The sequence below is a fragment of the Propithecus coquereli genome, unplaced genomic scaffold (assembly GCF_000956105.1).
Source record: "Propithecus coquereli isolate 6110/MARCELLA unplaced genomic scaffold, Pcoq_1.0 Scaffold281, whole genome shotgun sequence".
NCBI lineage: Eukaryota > Metazoa > Chordata > Mammalia > Primates > Indriidae > Propithecus > Propithecus coquereli.
Window position 1 is genome coordinate 219,425 of NW_012148408.1, and position 22,557 is coordinate 241,981.

The 22,557-nt window shown below is 52.1% G+C and overlaps 1 protein-coding gene across 8 annotated transcripts in view; it reads left to right on the forward strand.

Annotated features, from left to right (window-relative positions):
* MYO18A (myosin XVIIIA) overlaps positions 1–22,557 on the forward strand; it is a 97,993-nt gene that overhangs the window by 7,537 nt on the left and 67,899 nt on the right. For 7 of the 8 annotated variants that reach the window (XM_012648299.1, XM_012648300.1, XM_012648295.1 and 4 more), the window contains exon 2: positions 3,765–4,843. In XM_012648299.1, the coding sequence (XP_012503753.1) occupies positions 3,845–4,843 (999 nt within the window). In that variant the 5' untranslated portion in view covers positions 3,765–3,844. The remainder of the gene's footprint in view (positions 1–3,764; positions 4,844–22,557) is intronic. The other variant, XM_012648297.1, reaches the window with a different exon arrangement.

Consider the following 22,557-nt stretch of genomic DNA (forward strand, 5'->3'; position numbering starts at 1 on the left):
GCGCCCGGCCAGAAATGCACAAATCTTATGTGCACTGGTGGTTGACTGTTGACAAATGCATATACCTGTCAACCCAAACACCTATCAATATACAGGGCATGAACATCACCCTAGAAAGTTCCCTCATGCCCTTTCTCATGCCATCCCCCACCCCTACGCCGGAGAGGTATCACCACTCTTCTGATTTTTTTCACTATAGGTTAGTTTTGCCTGTCTACAAGAAGGTGACGGGCCAGGCGTGGTGGCTCATGCCTGTAATCCTAGCTCTCTGGGAGGCCGAGGCAGGTGGATCACTCAAGGTCAGGAGTTCGAGACCAGCCTGAGCAAGAGCGAGACCCCGTCTCTACTAAAAATAGAAAGAAATTATCTGGACAACTAAAAATATATATATAGAAAAGATTAGCCGGGCATGGTGGTGCATGCCTGTAGTCCCAGCTGCTTGGGAGGCTGAGGCAGGAGGATGGCTTGAGCCCAGGAGTTTGAGGTTGCTGTGAGCTAGGCTGACACCACGGCACTCTAGCCAGGGCAACAGAGCCAGACTCTGTCTCAAAAAAAAAAAAAAAAAAAAGAAGGTGATGGAACCCAGCTCTCTAGAAAATGGGGGTTGAGGGACATAGGAGCAGCAGCAGCTGCAGCTGCATTACAGATCTGGTCCTGGATGGGGAGGCTGCAGGGAGCCAGATAGCTCCAGACTTGTAGCTCAGTCCACAGCCAGGCCTGGCCATTATGGGGGTGGTAGTGGGGAAAGGGTGCCTTGTGAACTGTGTAGATGACAGTGGTAGGACAGGGGTGGTGAGGGGAGGGTTGACATGGCCTTTGTCTCTAAAGGCACCAGGGTTGGGAGAAGGTTAATAACTAACTTGTATGAGAGACTTGTATGAGAGACTTAGATCATCTTAGAAGAGACCTAGATCATCTAGTCCAACCTTGAGCAAAGTGACAGGCTCAAGGTCCCCCAGCGATTTGTTGACAGATCCAGGCCTAGATACCAAATCTGCTGAAACTTCTGGCCAGCGCTATCCCCTATCCTGCTGCTGTGACTGACTTTTGCGCCTGCTTGCTGCAATGACTGAGGACCAAGATTTTGCTCAGGCAGGGATTTACATGAAATTACTTCTCAGGGACCTTTCCAGCCCAAAGATTCTGGAATTCTAGGGGCTGTTTTCCATTGATACTGCTCAGCTATCTAGGCCCTAGCAAAGAGCCAGGATTGGGTAAGGATCGCCGAGTGAGAATTGAGTATTTTGGTGGGAGGTTGAGGCCAAGATACTTGTTCGTCCCCTCTAAGTCCCCAAGATGGATTTCTTTCTTCTTCCCCTCACAGGTGCCCCTGGAGTCATTTTCTAAACCAGCCCTTTTAAGACTGTGCAGGTAGTGGTGGGCGAGGGGTTGGGTGGGCAGTAACCAGTTGAAGATCCTATGTCTTGGTAGGTCTGTACCACACCCTTATCAGTATTTGGGAGGAGAGAGACTCCCCATGTTAAAGCATAGCTTTGAAGAGAGGAGGCCAGCTGTCAGGCACACCTCCACCTCAAAGCAGTCCAGACCTAGCTGGCCTAGGCTGTTGGCTGTGTCCCTCTTGGGCCCTAGATTTCCTGTCTTTCAAGGTACTGTGCATGGAACATTTAGAACCAACAGGTTCAGAGGGAACTTTGTTTTACCAAGAAAAAACTGAGGTCAGAGAGGGAAAAGGGCTCATGCTAGGCCCACACGGGAGCTAGTGACTGGGCCAGATTTCCTGCCTCTTTGGATGTGCTCTACAACTAAAGAGTTCTCTAGAATTGCATTGTCTAATCTGGTAGCCACTAGCCTCATGGGGCTGTTGAATACTTGAGATGTGGTCAGTCTGAATTGAAATGTCCTCTAGTGTAAAAATACACACCAGATTTCAAAGATGTAATATGGGAAAGAGAATGTAAAATATCTCAATATTTTTTATATAGATTACATGTTGAGATGACAATATTTTAGATAAATTACATCAAATAAAATATAATATTACCAGCCTGGGCAACACAGCTGGGGCCCCATCTCTACAAAAAAATTTAAAAATTAGCTGAGCATGGTGGCAAGGGGCTGTAGTCCCAGGTAACTGGGAGGCTGGAGCTGGAGGATCGCTTAAGCACAGCAGTTGGAAGTTGCAGTGAGTTGTGCCACTGCACTCCAGTCTGGGTGACTGAGTGAAACCCTGCATCATAAAAAATTAAATGAATTAATTAATTTAATTTAATTTAAAAAATTTAAGGTAAATTTCACCTGTTCCTTTTTACCCTTTTTAGTGTGGCTGCTAGAAAATTGCAAATTACATGTATGACTTAAGTTATATTTTTATGGACAGTGCTGCTCTAGAAAGGAGATGAATTGGTCTACCAGGAACCACATGGGTCAGGGTGCTGGGCAGGGGGGAAGCAATTAGCCATTGTACCAGAGCCTTTGGGAGTTCCTGGCCTTGATGCCTTCTTAGGCACTGTCCCTGTGTTGGGGCACAGGGGGTTCCCTCTCAGTGGAATGGGGAGCCTGGAGGACCCTGCTTGGTTGTGCAGCGTAGGGGCACACAGAGAGGTAAGGCTTGTCCTGGGCCTGGCAGGAGGCCATTACTGGAAGGGGTAAGCTTATAGATCCTGTGTCTGAAACTCAGAGGGAGAAACTTTCGTCGAAAGAAAAAATGACATTTAATTTCTAATTAGGTGGTATGGCCTACTTCTTGTTCCCTGCTGGTTAGAACAAGAAAGACTCTCTCAACTCCTCCACACCAGGTTTTTCTCAGTCCTGTCACCAGTTGGGTGTGCAGGGGGTGGGGGAGGTTGGCACCATAGTCGCTGGTGCCCTGGAGCTGGGATTTTCTCTCAGGCTGCCACAACTTTCTTCCCAAGGCTATATTTAGGTGTTGGTCTGGGGAAAAGGATGTGAGTTTTTCAGGATCCTGTTTATCCAGCAGACCCTACCCTACCCCCACCTCACAGCTGTCCGTCCTCTGTTCTGTCTGGAACTTCCCCTTCCTTCCCTCTCTGCTTCACTGTGGGCACCCAGGCCCTAGAAAGAACACAGTATTGCCATTGAATCCCAGCATCACCACTCATTAGCTGTATGACGACTAACATATACTTAATTTTCTGAGTCCCTTTTTTATCATTTGTAAACTGGAGATAATGATACGTACCTTGTAGGAATGCTCTGGGGTTCAAACGAGATAGCGTATGTGAAGTGCCTGGCGTCATGCCTGGCAAGTGGTAGTCACTAAATACACGTTGGTCCTTCTGTGAGACAGTGCCTAAGGATGCTGCTGTAGGGACGAGAACCCTGCAGCAGGTGATGTCTGCTGCATCAGTGGACATTAGCTGTGGGAGGTGTTGGTGTGCTGAGTGTCTTTCCTTCTTCTTTGTGTTTGAATCCTAAGTCAGGTCCCAGGTTGGCTTGATGCATCCTCTTTCCAGGAGGTCAGGTCTCACAAATGCTACCTCCAGGCACACCTAAGTCTTGATCTATCAGGGATTCAGGAAATGACAGTCTTCGGAGTCTGGGCTTTTACAGCCTTATCTAAACCTCAAGTTTCCTTGTTTGTGAAATGGGGTAATAATAGTACCTACCTACAGAAATGTTACGAGAATTAAATTAACTGAGACAATATTGGGTAAAGCAGAGTGCCTGGCACATAGCTAGCACTCAGTGAGGGGCAGCTGTATCAGCTGGATTTTCTGGACTGCAGACACAGGAAGAGGCTCTGCTGGAATAACTTTTCTTTTTCTGTGTGTTTATGTTTGCAGCAGCAAGGTGGGGCACAAAGGCCCTGTGCTAAGCACTCATAATCCTCTAGGGGTACCACCCCTAAAAACGGCCCCCCACCATGTTTAACCTAATGAAGAAAGACAAGGACAAAGATGGCGGGCGGAAGGAGAAGAAGGAGAAAAAGGAGAAAAAGGAGCGGATGTCAGCGGCAGAGCTAAAGAGCCTGGAGGAGATGAGCCTGCGACGAGGCTTCTTCAACCTGAACCGCTCTTCCAAGCGTGAATCCAGGACGCGCCTGGAGATCTCCAACCCCATCCCCATCAAGGTGGCCAGTGGCTCTGACCTGCACCTGACTGACATTGACTCCGACAGCAACCGGGGCAGCATCATCCTGGACTCAGGTCACCTGAGCACGGCCAGCTCCAGCGATGACCTCAAGGGTGAAGAAGGCAGCTTCCGAGGCTCCGTGCTGCAGCGGGCAGCCAAGTTTGGCTCACTGGCCAAGCAGAACTCACAGATGATTGTCAAACGCTTCTCCTTCTCCCAGCGTAGCCGGGATGAGAGCGCCTCAGAGACCTCAACCCCCTCGGAGCACTCTGCCGCCCCGTCGCCGCAGGTGGAGGTGAGGACTCTAGAGGGACAGCTGATGCAGCATCCTGGCCTAGGCATCCCTCGGCCAGGGCCCCGGTCCCGAGTCCCTGAGCTGGTATCTAAAAAGTTCCCAGCCGACCTACGCCTTCCCCCTGTAGTGCCCCTGCCTGCCCCTGCCCTCCGGGAGCTGGAGTTGCAACGACGGCCCACTGGAGACTTTGGCTTCTCCCTGCGGCGTACAACCATGCTGGATCGGGGCCCCGAGGGCCAGGTCTATCGGCGGGTGGTTCACTTTGCTGAGCCCGGTGCAGGCACCAAGGACCTGGCCCTGGGGCTGGTGCCAGGAGATCGACTGGTGGAGATTAATGGGCACAATGTGGAGAGCAAGTCCAGGGATGAGATTGTGGAGATGATCCGGCAGTCCGGCGACAGCGTACGGCTCAAAGTGCAACCCATCCCAGAACTCAGTGAGCTGAGCCGAAGCTGGCTGCGGAGCGGCGAGGGACCCCGCAGGGAGCCAGCTGATGTGAGTGCTTCCCGGGGTACCAGGGGTGAGCAGGGATGGGGAATGCTGGCATCTCCTGTTGTACTTAGGTGGATGATTGGGGTACCCAAGAGCTGTGGTCAGAGCCCAGGAAGTGTGTAAGTGGGGAAGCCATGCCACTCTCTGAGCGCGCAGGGAGGAGTGACCTCAGGAGAACGTGCCCCACACCAGATGTTCATTAAAGGAGTCACACCTTTGTCTCTGTACCTTGTCTAAGAGAGGAGCTGAGGAAAGTCCCCAAAGGTTCAATCTGGTAGAGTTCTCAGCACTTTAGCCAGGCCTCATGGTTTGATGTTTCTGTCCAGAGTTCTGTGTCTATTGGATTGACTTGACTGAATTCAGCATAATGCCTTTCTCAAGGGTGTTGGGCCAGACCAAGTCCTGCCTGAACTTTAGCTGCACCTCTGAAGCCCTCGGGAGGGGTCTCAGGTTGGTTGGTGATTACCATGAAAGTGTTCAGCTTCATGATACAAGGATGGGTTAGGGGTTTGGGCACCCTATTTCCCTAAATTGGAGCATGTAGGCTAACGTGTCACTTCCAGTCATGAGAGAGAATCTGGACAGTGAAATATAGTATGTCCATGTTATTTAGATATTGGAGGCAAAGAAAAAGAAAAGGCAAATGATTTCAAATTAGGGTTGTCATAGCACATCTGAGATGGACAGCCGCTTATGGTTCTAGCTCCTGGGAAGATGACCCCAGGCCGGAGCCTCCTCTTGCCCCAGCATGTGCAAGGTAATACCAGGTGAGGTTGCAGAGACAGCAGCGGCCAGTTCGTGGAGGACCTTGTACATAATGGTTTAGATTTTATCCCAGTGAAGTGGGACCATTGAAGGGTTTGAAGCAGGGGAGTGACTGGATCTGATTTGTGAAGATCACTTGGGCTCCAAGAGTCTTTATTACCTCTCCTGGAAGAAGGAAAAGCATGGCCCTAGAAAAGCAACAGGGATCAAACCTGCACAGATAGTATGTCCTGACTATCCCTACGACCTCAAATGTTATCCTGCCCACACAATAGAGCAGTGGAAGGCACTGGAGTAGAAGAGATTTAGATCAAATCAGTAGGAACAGATCTCTAAGGGAGCTCAAGCTCTCTAACCCCAGGGGTCTTTTGATAGGGTGATTACATATCAGTTTGGAATGTCCTGCCAAGTTGACCTCTGGCCATTCTTCTCTCCCAGCTGCGGGCTCTTAGGACTGTCTAGATCTGGCCCTTGCAGACTGACCAGTACACAGCCTGGCCAGGACTTTGTAGCACTAAGTGACCAGCCAGATGTGTCAAAATCAGAAATGGGAGGAAGTGCTAAGGAAGCAGGCAGAGTCCTGCTCCCAGCTTTCTCCCAGGGAGAGGAAGTGGATGCTCAGGATGGCTGCTCAACCTGGCAGCACATTGGGTGGAGGGGGCTAGGAGTGGCAGGCCCAGACTTTGGCAGGAAGCACTGGAGTTGGGTTCCAGGCTTTCCTTTACCCTGGATCTAGTTTGGTTTAGGCAGCTTTGCTGGTCAGGGAGCAGTAGTGAGTGGGAAGGAGCCTGTGTGAAATCCAGGGAAGGGTGCGACTCATTTGTTCCAGAAGCACATCGAGCACCTACTATGTGTTAGCCACCAGGCTAGGCTGAACTCAGAGAACCATGACTTAGAAGAGGAAGAGAAAGGGAGTGGTCTTTATCTCAGAACCAATGACCGTAAAGTGTTGCCATGCCTGTCTGCTTTCTTCCAGGCTTACGTTGCTTTTAACAGATGGAATTTTCTTCTTAAAGAATGAATCCCCCAGGGGATTGTTGCCAGCTCCCTGCTGAACTGGGGCCCTGGGCGTAGCATCCCAGATACTGCTTAGTTTTCTCTTTATAGCACAGGGATCATCCTGGCATCTCACATTTCCTAGCCACCTTTCCTTCCCAACTAGCTGCTGCTGTCCCATCCCTGGGGAAGTAGATGGTTTAGCTTTGGAGGCTGTGGTGAATTCCAAGTTACAGCTGGTATCACTGCAATGCTGGCTCACTCTAGCCCCCATGGGGCAAGCCCAGCCGGTGCCCAGAGGACTTCTTCTCTTGGCACCAGCCTGGAGGATCCGGCAGGGGACATGGTAGAAAACCCCATCCCCATGCATCTCCTAGAGCCGTCTAGCAGGACAAGACACACAGGGCTGAGAGAAACTCTGTATCTTTTCCCCCTGGTGGGTGGTGGGGACTCGTGCCACAAGCAGAGAGGAGCAGGGTGAGCCCAGCACTTCCAGCTGCGTGGGACAGACTCAGGAGCTGGTATGGGGGAGCTGCAGCCTCTTCTGTGCCCTCAGCCTCTTTCTCCTCTTCCTCCCACTCCTACTCCTGCTCCTTTTCTTGGCAGCAGTTCTAATCCCAGTTCCCCGCCAAGAAAAGAGTCTTCCCTCCTCCTCCAGGCTCCTGGGAGGGGTACCCTGATGACTGCAGCCCCACAGGGACATCTCCCGGTGGCCACCCTTCTGTCAGGCCATCCATCCACTGTGTCCACACGTTGCCTGTCCCCAGGGAGCTCTGAGGGAGCTGACTAGCCATCTGTTCTCTTCCCGCACACATATGGGGCCATGCCCCACGACTCCTCGCCACGGCCTGTTCAGAAGGCCCCAGGGAGAGACAGCCCCTTGGGTCTCCCTCTCACATGGTGTGTGTCTAGACGCTTGGCTCACACCCATTTCATGTGGCCCTGTAGCTGCCAGACAAGGATCCACTGGGAGTAGGGGTGAGCGCATGGTAGGATAGACTCGGGGCCTGACAGAAATTACTCAGCAGGCCTGAGAGAAGCAGTCTGTCTTCTGCCATCTATCCTTCCCCCTATCTGTCCATGAAGTAAGAGCTTGTCGCGCGCTGTGTGCTAGGTCCTGGGACCCAGCAGTGAGTGACACATGATCCCAGCCCCAGGGAGCTCTTGTCTAGTGGGAGAGATGGTCCCGAGCAGACCACGGCATGCTGTCTGAGAAGCACCGTGGCAGGCCCAGTCCAGGGGCAAGGGAGCACAGCAGAGGGGCTTCCAGTACAGTCTTGGGAGCAGGGTTGCGAAAGCTGACATCTGGAGAGGAGATGAGTGAGGGGAAGGCAGGAGGAAGGTGAAGGCCATCAGGGACACATGCCAAGGCCTGGAGGTTGGAGAGAGAATGACACGTTTCGGGAATAAGGCTGGGGGACAATGTGTAGGGAGGAAGTGTTGGGAGAAGCAGTGGAGGTGCAAGCAGGAGCCAGGTCACGAGGCCCTTGGGAGCCATGCTAGGGAGTGCGAACTTGGACCCAAGGGCAATTTAAGCAGGAAGTGATAGGAACAGATTTTAGGAAATGTCTCCGGCTGCTTCCGGAGACTGCTTTAGGATGTAGCAAGGGTGGCTGTGGGGAGAGTGGTGGGGAGCTATTGTAATCCTGGTAGAACCGGTGGAGGCTTGAGCTTGGGCAGAGGCAGTGGGATGGAGAGAAGTCTCAGACCTTAGCGACTGAGGCAGGCTCGGTGGTCTCAGTGACTGACTGTGGTGGGAGCTGAGGAAGAGGAGAGGTCAAGTGTGACCAGCAGTTTGGGGGGAAGATGCTGCATTCTTTCCTTGATTCTTTTTCCATGGGAAAGTTTTTGGGGGCCATGTGTATTTGGATCAGTTACTCCAAAGTTTGCTAAAGGCCAGGTGTTTCCTGAGGCTGGTGATGTTATGGGAAGTACTGGTAAAGGTGAGGGTCTGCAAACCCTGTTGGATCAAAATTCCTCATCCAGTTCCGTAAGTCTAGGTGGGAAAGTGAAGGCCCATTGAGAAGGGATAGAGGCCAGGCTCGGGACTAGGGCCTGGGAGAAGGGAAGGCTATGGGCGCATCCCAAGGGACAAGTGGAGTCCCTTGGGGATGGGAGTATCCTCCTACATTTGGAAATGTAGGATGTTTCTATTGAGTTCAGAAAAGCCCACCCTGCTAAACCCTGGTCAAGGTGGTTGTCCCTGTCACTAAGAGCCAGAGGAGCTGGGCTACATGGATGCTCTCCCAAGAAAGCACTGTCCCCTTGAGCTCTTGAGGATGTGGTGGGAGGGGAGAGGATTTTAAAGAAAGGCCTACCACTCCCTCCCAGCCAAGTCTAGTTGTCAAGATCCGGGATATGATTACTTTTCCTGTTGGACCTTAGGGTTTACAGTCAAAAGCTTTAGGGCTGTACGGTTCCTTAAGAGGTCATCATGTCCACGAAAACTACCTCCACACTCAGGAGAGTCTGGGAGGGCACATGTTACAGTGGAAGGAACATGGGCTTTGGAGCCAGAAAGACCTGGGTTTGGGTTTTACCAAAGTCACCAAACCTTTCTGAGCTTCCGTGTCCTCATTCCCTCAATAACCATTTGATGAAGTTTGCTTAAGGACCAGGCACTGTGCTGGTGCTGGGGGATTAAATAAAAAATGTATGATCTTTCCTCGACGAAGCAAAGACCTAAGTAAAGAAATGCAACCCTGCACCGTAGCTGCTGTCACCGAAGTCTGTGCTGGCTTGTGGTGGGGCAGGAAGGAGAAATGGTCAGCTTTGGCCAGGGGTAAGGGGTGGCAATCAGGAGAGGCCTCTTGGGGGAGTTGACTTTTGATCTCTATAAAATGGGCCTATTCTATCCTCCCCGAATTTGAGAAGGTTAAGTTGGAGAAGAATGCACACCCAACTAGCTCACTCCTGTTAGCTCTGAGAAGGAGAATAGAATTGGAGGCTAAAAGGAGATGTGCTTTTTATTCTATATACTATACTTTGTGGGTTTTATATGAGATAAGCATGTTTGTATGTGAGGTGAGTTCACGTGTATGAGAATTTAGCAGGTGGCAAATGCTTAGGAAGATTAGTACCCTTCCCTTCCCTCTGCCTAGTCTCTCAAGCCATCCGGGGAAGGTAATTTTGCACCTTTCTTAATTAATCCATTCCAGTGCTCTCCTATCCTTGCTCTTGATTTTCTGTCCAATGGGGACTCCTGATGCTTTTGTCTAAACATTCTCTGTAGCTGAAGGAAGAGATGGGACGCTGGGTGCTCCCTGTCCTTTTCCAGCCGATCAGAGCCCGGTGTCTCAGGCCTCCAGGCTTGGTCCCCAGTGGCTGGTCAGGGTTGCCTGCATCTGGGAGCAGGGCAGGAGAGCCCCCTTTGCTGTAGCAGAAGCCCTGGCCTAGACCCCTGGGTGGGAACTGTGTGAGCCTCACCAACCTTGTCTCCAGGGCACCTGCTGCTGTCAGGAGTGGGGCCTGTAGGATTCCAAGGGGAGACTCGAAGTTGTGCTGCCTCCGGGTCTGCCTGGCTGGGTTGAGCCCTGGGCTTGCTTTCCTAGGGGCTTCGTGTGCTGGTGGAGCAGCTGGGTGCTGCCTGGGCTTGGTGTTCAAGAATGCTTCTGTTCCTAATTTTACTCCAAGTGATCCTTGAAGGGTTTTTTTTGTTTCTGTTTTTGTTTTTTTTTTTTTAAACAAGAAATTTCTACTTCATCTTGTGCCAAAGCTTCAGGCACCTCTGGCATCAGGGAGTCTCGCCATGTGAGAGTCCCGGCTCGGGGGCTCGGTGTGGAACTCAAACTAAGTCCTTTTGGTAACGAGGGGCCAGTGGGCGGGTGTCAAGGGCGTGAGAAGTAGTGGGTGAAAGGTCTTTGGGAGCATCTTGAAGGGTTACTGATCCTGGATTAGTGGGGTGCATGGGATCGGCAGGTGGACTAGGTCATTTGTGTCCTGCCAGGGTCTCCTTCCCTTTCCTTGGAGGCACCATTCTGCCTTCTTCCCCGTGAGATGCTAAACAAACAGCAGCTCCAGAATGCCCCGGCCACCCAGCCCGTGGGTGGAGGGCACAGTGCCCAGGCCACATTGAACCGGGTGTGGGTACATGTCATGGTCATTGGGTGTTTTTGCAGGCGCAGCTTGGAGCGCGGACGTGGGGGCAGGGTCTTAAAGGTAGCCTGCCCCGGTTCCTGGCTGCCCTGGCCAGAAGCGCTCAGGCCTGCCCTGACACCCCCAGCCACCCTGCCCTCTGCTCTCTTGTAATCTCTCTTATTTACATTGAAATGATTCCAGAAAATACCAGATATGCAAACACCCTGACTGGGGGTGGGTGGGGAGTGGGGTGAAGGGGGGTGGGTGGTGGGTGGGAACACAAGTATTTTAAATATGCTGCAAATCTCTACAGCGTTTCCCAGAAACCACAAGCACGCGCTCTGCCTGCCAGCAGGGCTCCTGCCACCCGACTGCACTAAGCTGCTAGGATCTCCCCACAGAAGCCTGGGGTGGAGAGCAGCATCTGGGGGTATGGCAGGGGCTCCCCTGCTGCCTGGGCAGGCCGCCTGGCGCCTCCATTGTCAGTCCCGGGCAGTGGGTGCGGATGTGCCCGGGCATCCAGCAGCACCGTGGGTGCCCACTGTGCCAGGCAGGCACCGTGAAGGAGTGGTGTCTTCATGGCCCCCACCGCTGCTGTGCCGCTGGGTAGGGGCAGCCAACTCTAGGGTCCCTCATGGTGTTTGGCATCAGCTTCTGTTCTGTTAAATACAGGGGACGGTGTCAGCAAAGCTTATTTTTTCAGTTGTGGGCTCTAGGTTGGTCGGGAAACTATTTCCTTAGACCTGCGCCACCACTCTGTCTCCCTTAATCTCCCGCCATATGTTCCTCAGAATCAGAGCATGGCTTTCTGCCCTGGCACGACTCAGTCCGTCGCTTGCACAGACTCTGGGTCAGGGAGGAATGTAGGGTATTTGCCCAGAGTTATCTGTACGGCGCCCAGGATGGCGTGTAGCACATATGTGCTCCCTGAGTGGCGTTCGATTGATCTGGTTAAGATTCAGCTGAACAGAAATGCCTGTGGGAAGGGCACGGGAAGGACTGGCAAGGTGAGGGTCACGGCTAGCATTCACTGTATGTTAGACTCTGTTCTCGGTGTTTTACATGTATTAACTCATTTAATTTTCCCAGCAGCACTTTGAAGGAGGGGCTATAATGATCTCTGTTTCGCAGATGAGGAAACTGGATTACAGAGAGGTTAAAGTTAAGCAAGTTGCATAATGTCGGACAGGTATTAAGTGACTTGTTAGGATTTGAACTGAAGCCATCAGCTCTTAACTGATGGCTTCAGTGTGCCATATGGGGGAGGGGAAGGCAGCATCTGGATGTCCTTATAAATCCATTATCCGGCTCAGACCTGGACCCTTCTGATTCCTACTGTCCTGTGCCTAGAAGCCTTGTCACCTCCTTGTCATCCCTCCAGAAAGGAGGGGAAAGCCAGGAGTAACTGGTCTCTCTTGCTCCATGGCTGGTGTACTGCAGAAGGGTGTGACCGTTGCTTTCAGTGTCTCCTGGGGTCCCCCAGAAGAACTGATCCCAAGTGGCAGCAGGCAGGATTCGGTCTTGTGGGAGCTGGGAGAGGACTGGCATCGTTTGGGTGTGATCCCCCAGGGGTGGAGGAGGGGCGCACTGTTGCCCCTTATGCTAGGTCTGGGAGGCAGGGACGTTGCCCTCTCACCTTTTTGGCCCATACTAGCATGGAAGTACTGATCTCTGCAGCTCTTGGGGTGGCAGGATCTCTGGAGTGTCACCTCTGACCAAGAGCAGGCTCCTCTTCGTTGCACAGGGCTGGACACTGTCGTATCCTCTGTGTGCAGGAGAGCGCAGCGTGGCGGGGGCCTCGCAGGTAATGGGTGTGCAGTGCAGAGTCATGGACTTCTGTCCTTGAGCTCCTGCTCTTCCTTCTGTCCATGGTACTTTTCCCTGCCCATTCTCATGCTTATACACATTGGCCTCAGTTTGAATGTCACTTCCTCAGGGAACCATCCCTGATCCTCCCAGACTGTGTGAGGTCCCCATCCGGGCAGCACCCCATGCTTCATCCTCATAGCATTCACAAGATTGTCATTAATTAACTACTTTGTTGTTTCTCCAATGCTGGAGCGCTTCATGAGAGCGATGGAGATTTGTTGAAGGAAAGAAGATAGTTCTTTAATCAGAAACTGCTTTCTCAGTCTCTCTGTCCAGTCTTCTGCACTGGAACCAAAACTTTAGTTGGTTCCTGGAACCCTCCCCTCTGGCCTTGGTGACTTGTCTGTAGTTTGCCATGTCCTGCCTTCATCCACTGACTCTGTTGCTTACATGCTTGGGGAGAGGAGTGGGGAGAGATGGCTCTAGAAGCAAGGGCCTGGGACAGCAGGGTCCCAGGGACAGCCTGCCTCATGCCCCTTCATAGGAGCCCCATGAAGGTGCCAGGCCTGGGTGAGAAGGAGATTCAGGGTTCTGTGGGGACCACAGTATCCGACTCAGGAGACCTTGGAGGAATGCGCCTGTCTTACTGGCTGCAGGTCTCTGAGAGGCTGGAATGTAGCCCGGGAGGGCTCAGAGCTTCCTCTTCCCTTCTGCTGCTTTCCTTGAATTGCCTTCCTCCTGGAATGTCAGCGGGCTGGGAGTTTTCACAGTAAGGACTTTTCCCAGTCAGAGCAGCAGATTCTAGCTGTAGCCTGGGGACAGCCCCCACATGGGTAGGGGCTACACAGAGGGCAGGGCTGGTGCCAGGGCAGCCCCAACTGCTCTGCTCTTAGGGCCAAGCTCAGTTCCAGTCCCCTCCAGGAGACACAAACAGAGGTCTCCCTTCTGGGCCAGGTCAGGGGCAACCTGCTTCTGGGGCTGCAGGGCTCAGGAGAGGGATTGGGAAAGCTTGGAGGCCAGAGACTCCACCTCTGTGAGGAGAGGACGAGGCTGGCCACATCCCACAAGGCCTCACTGCCTCCAGCCACATGAGTCAGGAGGGAGCCGCCTCGGATTCCATCCTCAGGTGGGGCCGTGCCTGCCAGACCCAGGTTCTCTGGCCTACAGGGGCCACACAGCCCCCGGACCTGGCCTCTACTCTGTGGGCCCCACAACACCTCCAGGGCCTGGCTCCCTCTCTCTAGTGACCTTTCTGGTCTCTGTGCCCTCTGCCCCCTGATCTCATTTCTGCAGGCCCCTCCCTCCCATTCCCATTTCTGCAAGGAGCTGACTCACTTCCTCCCTCCCCAGCTTCTCTCACTGCCAGGCCCTGTGGCGAGCAGGGTACACAGGGAGGGAGGTTTCTCGCAGGGCATTTCCTGGGCCCTCTTCTCTGGCAGCAGGACTGCGAGGCTGTCCCTGGCTCTGGGGCAGAAGAGGGCTGCATGTGAGGGGGCTGGAGGGCAGGCTTTGGGCTACAGGGAAGGCCAGGTACGGATGTCCCCGGAACTTTGGCACAATCAAAGCAGGACGTCAGGATGCACCTGCTCCATGTCACTGCGGGCTTGGTTCTGTGGAGGAGAAAGGCTGAAGGTGCCACCCCTGTGATCAAGGAGCCCGAGCTTCCACTAGAACAGAAGACATCTGCAAAAAGATAGATCCCAGCCCTGGGTGGCGTGGGCTAGAGGCCAAGTAGTGACAGCACTGTCAGGCAGCATGAGACAGTCTTGACTTTTGGTGACACCCAGTTTCATGCCCAGCCCCAACACATCAGGGGAAAAGTATCTGGAGATTCCAGTGGGAACTTCCAGGAACATGGTGAGGGGAAGGGCCTGACACCATTTCCTTGTGTTAGCTCTTCCTGTTAGGGGGCTGCCTCCTGCCCCCACCTCTGCCGCTCTGGTTTGGTTGTGGAGCTGATTGCGGGGGGCTGGCCTCAGAGCAGTAAAGGTGTCCTCCCCGGCTGGGCTGGAATCTTCTGCCTTGCCCTCCCTGGAGCTGTCCAGGCTGTGGGAGCCCATGTGCCTGGCACTTCAGGCACTGAGGTCCCAGCCTGTGCCGAGCCTGGCACAGCCTCGCATCCTCCTCAGCAGGCGCTTGGGTTACCTAAAGGACACAGGCACAGGGCGAGGTCGAGTCCCCACTCGCTTGGCCGTGCCGCAAGATCAATAGAGGCAGGAGGGAAGCTGGGCCCACTGCCTGCGAAGCCTGGGGGGACTGCTGTGGTCTGTCTTCCTGGAATCCAGTGACCAGCAAACATCCCTATTCCCTTAGCACTTGGCTTTGCCTGGCAGAGCCCCCACTGCATTGGCAGCCTGAGATTCTGGCCTCTGGATTTCTGGATGACAGGGGTTCCTTGTCTAGGTGAGGGTTGGTTGGGGGTGGTGCAGGCAGGAATGAGGCCTAGACTTGGAGAAAGTGAAGGGTACCAGCCTGACCACCTCACCCAAAATGCCCTCGCCCTTGCTCGTGGGCAGCAAACCACCATGCACACCGATGCCTGTCTGCATTCCTCTCTCAGGGCTGCTGTATCACTCCTGCCTCCACCCGTCATTACTGGGCCTCCACCTGGGCAAGAGAACCGCAGGACTGGGCTCTGTGGCAGGACATCCAGCTCAGGAATGGCCTGGGTGCCACACACGCATGTACACACATGCTGCAGGATTTATACCACGTTGCCTTTTTCTCCCAGACCCGTCCAAAGCATTTCTGCCATTAGCTTCCAGCCCTTCTAACAAGCTCTCACCTTCTCTGTCCTTCAGACCAGAGGACAGTTTTCCTTCTTTAATCAGCGCCTTGGCTTCCTCATCCAGCCCCTTTGTCTCCTTCGACTGCTGATTTTGAGGTCTCTTTTTCTATGCCTCTGAAAGAGAGACCCATCCTATAAAGGATCCCTTACCCTTCGTGCCGCTCGATTCATTTTCAGAATCTGAAAAGTGCAGCTCCTATTGTTGCTGTAGAAACAGAGTCTTGGCTGTAGGCACTGCTTTCAACTCATTTTGGGGAAGAGAAAGAGAAGGAAGGCAGCCTAGGTAAAGGGCTCACAGGTCTAGACTTACATGCCGTTATGTATGTATTGTTAACACATTGTTAGGTATGGGCCAAGACTGGAGCCAGACTGCCTGGGTCCAAGTCCAGGCTCTGCTGCTTACTGCCTAAGTGACCCTGGGCAAATTATTTAATTTCCCTGTGCCTCATGTTCCTTATCTGTAAAATGAGAATAATAATAGTACTTTCCTTGTAAGGTTGTTTTGAGGATTAAATGAATCAATACATATAAATTGCTTAGAACACTGCCTCAAAATAAAGTGCCTTTTGAGCTAGGGCTCAAAATGTCATTACCACCGTCATCATCATCAATCGATCTCCCTCTGTTGGGAAGCACTTGGTGCCTGGCAGCTTGGTGGAGCATCTGCCCGCAGGAATGCCACGGGCCCTGTTCCTGTTAATGACTCAGCTCTGCTCGTGGGGTGGGTTGGGAGGCTGCTTTATTCCTGTCCCCAGGCTGGTGCTTTTGCCGCAGGTGCCTTTTGGATAGAGATAGGGAAACAGGCCCAGACTTACTCGGGCCCACACAGCAATCTCAGAGTGGGATTGCATTGCCCTGACTTTCCAGTGTGGTCTGAACTTTGATGTCACGTTTTTTTTTCTTTTTCTTTTTTTTCTTTTTTTGTTCCTCCTGCAAAACGTCACCTGGAATGATGTCAGTTTTTTAAATTGTGCTGTTTTTTTCTGTGACTTCCTCCAGTCACATTCTTGGCTGCTGGCAATACCTTTAGAGTGCCAGGCTTCTTTCTACCTATTTGTTTTCCAGTTGAACAAACTCACTCGACTTTTTTTTTGGTCTGTCTTTAACTTATTTTGTTTCTTCACAGCAGTCTTGCTCCTGACAGCCCATCTTGATTAGGGCTAAGCAGGAATTGAGTGCAGAACAGAAAGCGCTGACCTGCCAGTTCCCGGGTCTGTCCTCTGCTCCCACCACACATATGAGCTGGCCCGGACTCTCCCACTCAGGTTTTCTAACTACCGTAGCAGGACCTCTCAAATGAAGTCTCCATGCTAGAGGGCCGCGACAGTCAGAGCCACACTGTGTTCTGTTCTCCTGTGCTTCGTGAGTCTCAGGCTGGGGGAGCCGCTCTGAACCTCTCTAGCATGGCGAGCATGCCCACAACCCCTTCTCCACCACATCCTCCCTGCCCTCTTCCTCGTTTCATCCATTCAGCTGGTGATGCAGGGGGCTGTCCTGTTATGGTCCTCACTGCCCCATGTCAGAAATTCTGGCATGCTGCCCCAGATGAGGCTTCATTGCGCGTATTTGCCCTTGAAAGTTCAGGATTCTGTTGGGACTGCTCTCTCTGGGAGCACTAACATCAGATGAGTCCTGCAGCGGGTGACTTGGGGAAGCCCTCAGGCCACTACATTCCAGATGTCTTACCAGTGCACGGCCGAGAGACTACAGAAACAAGGACCGATTGTGTGGCACTGAGGGGCTTTCTCCTAGGCCCAGGACGCCTTCGGGTGGGGGCAGGTTTCCATTCAGCCTTGCCGTTTCAGGCCCTCGGCATCTGGCTCCTGCTCCCAGGCTTGGTATTAAATTGTGACTATAGCCCCTTCCCCCACTTCTTTTTGAGGCATAGGGACCAAGGCAAGGCAAATGAGGTCTAAGTAGACCCTGGGGTAGGGGTGGGAGACAACAGCAGGTAGTCAGGGGCATCACCCGAAGAGGCTTTGGCAAAGGTGACCAGGACAAACTAAAGGGGGAACTTCTAGACCACACCTGTCCAATAGAACAGTATCCAAAGATGGAAATGTCCTACCATCTGTGCTGTCCATCTCAGTAGCCACTAACCACATGTGGCTATTGAGCACTTGAAATGTAACTAGTGTGACTGAGGGACTGAAGCTTAATTTAATTTGATTTTAATTTAATCAGAAATAGTCCCATTGTTTCTACTTAACCCCAATTTAAATAGCCACACATGGTTCATAGCTACCACATCGAACAGTGCAGCTCCAGACAGCTCCCAGAGAGAAACGATGGGTGGTCTTGAAGGTTTGTCTCCTCCTGCAGAGTTCCCCTGGTGAGGCTGGGGATGGTGGTAGTCCCCCTTCCTCTCAGGAAGGAAGGTTTGTCCTTTCTGGCAATTTCTATGCTTCACCAGCTCTGGAATCCTGATGCCCCAGGGCTAGCAGGCCCCTGGCTGTGTGCCACCACAACGGGGGCAGTGCTTCCCTACCTCGCCAAGCGTGCCTTCTGCCCAGCATTGTAACACACAGGTGCTCACATGCCCTGGTGGATTTGGCCCGGGCTGTTAACGTGGAGGTGGTGGGTTGGTAGACAGGGTAGAGGCTTTCACTTCTTTCTTCCTGCTTCTGTGGCGATTGGGGCTGTGCTCTATTTTTACTTCAAAGGGTTCTAGAAACAGGCCCAATAGGGGCCTTCAAAGGTGAACACACAGATCCTCAAATATTTATTGAATGTCCAGTGTTGGAAGAACCTGTGGCTTGTCTAAAGGAGCCTCTTTGATTTTGAGAATAAGCACCACAGGCCCCCAGCTCACACCCAGGAAGACCTTACTGATGTTTTATTTAAATCAGTGTGGCTGACCCTTAAACTGGTTTTCTTTTTTTTCTTCTGTGGAAATAGAAAAGAGTTGTCATTTATGTGAAAAGCAGAACAATGCCTCATTATGCTTATCCCCTCATGTCTGCCAGAGGGGGTGGGGATGGGAATATAGTGGATGTGGTGCATTTAGTAGACTCAGGAGTGACCGAGTCCTGATGAGATTTGGGGCAGGGCTGTGGGGGATTTTGGGAAACCATCCCCAAGGCTGGCCCTTGGCTTTGGGCCCCGTGGGAGCTTGGCAAAGCAGAGGCAATTTGGAAATCCCCAGCAGCTGAGCGTCTTCAGAGAGCAGTGGGCCTACTGGACTAGCCAGTCAGGTGGTCCCTGCAGTCAGCCAGCACCTGACTGCCTAGTTTTTAGGGACTGACTCCTGGTCTTGGCAAAGAGGACAACTTCAGGCATCGCTGCTTGGGCTCTGTGCTGGGACATGGTGTGGTGGCACCAGGCTCTGAGTAAACCTTTGGGTGTGCCAAGGCAGGGCTGGAGCCCCAAGCCTCAGTGACCACCTCTGGGGCAGTGATTTGTGGCTCACCCCGCCATGCCCACTGACCCTCCTGATTGCTTGTCCTGGACCCCTCCCCACAAAACAGATTCAAGGCGCCCCTGGTGTCTTCTGATCTTGTATCCATTTTATTCCATCAATAAACATTTATTGAATGCCTACTATATGTACGAACACTTTTAGGCTCTGGGGATAGAGCGGTGTGAACAAAGTGAGCGCTGCGGCCTAAGTTTGATTCCCGATCAGGGAACTGAAAAAAAAAAAAAAAAAAGTGGGCTCTGAGCTCATCCCTGCCTCTTCGGTATGGGGAGAAGCCATCTTGCCGTTACAGCCCCCTCAGGCCTCGAGCTCCCCGGGGACGCCCCCTGGGGGCGGGCTCGGGAGGCTGGCCCCGCGGAGGTGAAATCCCGCAGCCTGGGCAGAGAGGGCGGGTCTGTGAGAAGGCGGCGGACGCCCTCTGCTGGGCTCCGGCGGCGCTGCAGGGCGGTGCATCGCGGGGCCTCCGGCGCATGTGCCGGGCCGGGCTCCGCCCCTGGCTCCACCCATGCGCTGGCCGGCGGGTGGGGCCAGGAAGCGCGGGTCGCGACGTGGGTCTGGGGCTACCTCGGCCCGCACGGGCTCGACCCGCGCTGAGTGTCTGGGCGGATCCCGGGGCGTGCGTGTTTGGTCACTCCAGGTTTCCTCTTGGCCCTCATTGCCCTCCCTGAGACCATCCCTAGGCTTCTTCAAGGGGGGTCTGTCGTCTTGTATTTCAGGATCCGTTGGTCGTCTGTGCCGGTAAAACTTCCCCCAAAATCTTGGCACCTTAAAGGGTACCCATCGCTGTCTACTAACACAACACTGTTATTCCGTAAAGAGAAGACACTTGTTACACACACGCACACACACACAAATAGGAATAAAGGATAATTCCTCCCAAGAAAGGGAAGGCACTCTAGCGCTGGCTTTTTCTTTGAGGACAAGGGCAACTAGTACTGGTCCTAGGGCTAGCGAGGAGGAACCTCTGAAGCGGCCATCTGAGAGAGTGCACCTGTCACCGTGCTGGCCCGTGCCTTCTATCCCAGGAAGCAAGCGCTCCAGGTCCTCCCCAGCCTTGAGGGCTGAATGCTTGAGACAGGACTTCCCTAAATAAAGAGTTCTATTAGTGATATTTTATGTATTGCAAACTTGCAATACAAGTATTATATAATTAGTATCCATTTATGGAGACAGGGTTTATAGACTTTTTTAAAAAGGAGTTTTGATTTACAGGGAAACTAGAGGGACAAATGGGGTCAGGGGAGTATCTTTTGTTAAGATATTAAATAGAACCTCAGTCTCAGTGTTTTCCAAACTCTTTCCTTTTAAACCAGCCTCCATCTTTCTTCCCTATTCTGCATAGTGGCTTCACACTGTCCTCTCAAACTCCCAAGCTCTTTAGTTCCTTTACCTAACCCCACCCCCACCCACTTGTACCCATTTCCCCTCCTCCCCCAATAGTCATCAAGTCTTGCTGATTTTTTCGTTTGCATCACCCTCTCTTCCCCACCCATTGCCAGAATCCTAGGCAGACCCTCTTTATCTCTCATCTGGCCGTTGCCTTGACTTTCTAACGGTCTTTCAGCTTCTAGCCTCCTTCCCTTCCCTAGTATCCTGTTAGATCAGCATTCCTAAAGCACAGTTTAAATCATGCCCCTTCACCTTCCAGAAACCTCCGGTGCCTCTCATTGTTTTCCAGGCAGGTGGTACTGGGGAAGGAGCAGGATGCTGGGGTTATTTAACCTCTGTAAACCTCTGTTTCCTAGTCCGCAATCCCCCTTTTCAACATTACCGCTCAGGGATTTGCAAGGAAAAGGAGTAGCACTGTGTCTGCCTCATGGCTAGTCTCTGTATGTGCTTTCTTTTTCCTTAGACTGCTTACCTTGCAGATACAGATCTGTACCTGGTCTCAGGTACAGATCTTTCAGTTGCAAGTGACAGAAAGCCCAGCTCAACTGGCTCAAAAAGAAGGAACTCATTGGCTCAAATATTTGAAAACTCCAGGAGTTGAACTGGCTATAGGCTCAGCCTTATCTGGAAACATAAAGAGTGTGACCAGGACCCAGGCCATTTCTTTCTCTCAGCTGATCTAGGCTGACTTGGTCCTCAGACAAGTAATGACAAAATGGCACAGCCCCAGGTTCAAGTCTTACGGGAAGAGAAGTGTGACTCTTCCAATAATCCTAGTCAAAGTTTCGTTATATGTCTTTGAAACTGATTGGGTCACATGCCCTCCACGAACCAATCCATATAGCTTGGGGATATGATACTCTCATTGGCTAGGCCCAAGTCACAGGCTAGTCTAGGTCCCCATAGGGAAACTGGGATGCTATAATCAGAGGAGGGAGGAATAGGTAGCAGGCAGCAGAAACAACAGGTCTGCTACAACACACACCTCTTGACTGGGGACCTACCTACCTTCCAGGCTTTGTCTCTTCTTGTTTCCCTCTATGTGTCCTATACTTCATCCAAATTTACCGTCCACATCTCATTTTTCCCATCTCTGCCTTTTCTTTTACTTTACTCTGGAATTCCGCTCCTGCCTCATCTCCACATTATAAAATCCCTTCTCTCTTTCATGGCCTAGCTCCAAGCTGTCTGTAAGCTGTCTGCCTAATTCCCCAACTGGAAAAGGTCTCTGCCTCTGAACTTCCCTAGAATGCTACTGATGCCCAGTTGGAGCTCTGAGCACATTCTGACTTGAATTATAATTATTGGGATACATTTGTTTTCTCCCCTGCTGGTCTGTATGTCTTCTGAAATCAGGAAGGATGTTTGCATCATCTTGTTTCACTCACTCACTCAAACATGTATCACATGTCATATCTGAGCAGGGCCCAGTGCTAAGTGGGTGCTGGGGAGACAACAAGGAACAACACACCTCTGCCTCAAGAAGCTCACAGTCTGGTTGTGGGGAGGCCTCAAACGAAGCAGGCATGGTGCTTGCCCACAGTGCTCACCTCGGGGTACTACATGTGACAGCTAGTTGAATAAGTCAACAACCTCCTCCACCCCTCAGAGCCTGCTGTCTGGCCTGCCCCCAGCTCTGCTAAGCCACTTGGCCTGGCAGAGTGCCTGAAACAGAGCCAGGGACCTTTCATGCACCCATGTCACCAACGTGGGAGAGCAGAGTAGTTGAAGTTGTCACCTCACATGGAGGTCCCCTTGTTCCCCCATTCTGTTCAGCTGGCTTAGTGTACCTGCACCTTTCAGATCAGTTGGCTAAATCCAGTGGATTTTTATGGAACACCTGTTGTGTGCCTGTGCTGGGGAATGGGATGGGATGTAAAGGAAGCAGGAAATAGTCCCTGCTCTCCAGGGAGAACAGGCTTAAACATACGACACAAATTGATTACCATTCAGAACTTTAGTTATGCTGTGTAGTCATGGCATATGCACAATAAACTTTAATAAATTCAACTATGTGCTTGTGCAAGAAACTACATCACAGCAGTCTAAAATTGCAAATCTGGGCCAGGTGCAGTAGCTCACACCTGTAATCCCAGCACTTTGAGAAGCCGAGGCAGGAGGATCACTTGAGGCCAGGAGTTCAAAACCAGCCTGGGCAACATAGCAAGAGACATCCTCCCTGCCCCCATCTCTACAAAAAATAAAAATAAAAATAAAATTATCCAGATATGGTAGCTCGTGCTTGCCTATAGTCCCAGGTAGTCGGGAGGTTGAGGTGGGAGGATCACTTGAGCCCAGAAGTTTTTTTAGTTTGTTTGTTTCTTTAGTTCATTCCACAGAAGGAATGGGTTAACCCCGCTGAGTGGAGGAGACTGAACCCAGAAGTTTGAGGCTACAGTGAGCTATGATCATGCCACTGCATTCCAGCTTGGGTGACAGTGAGATCCTGACTCTAAAAAAATAAATAAAATTGGC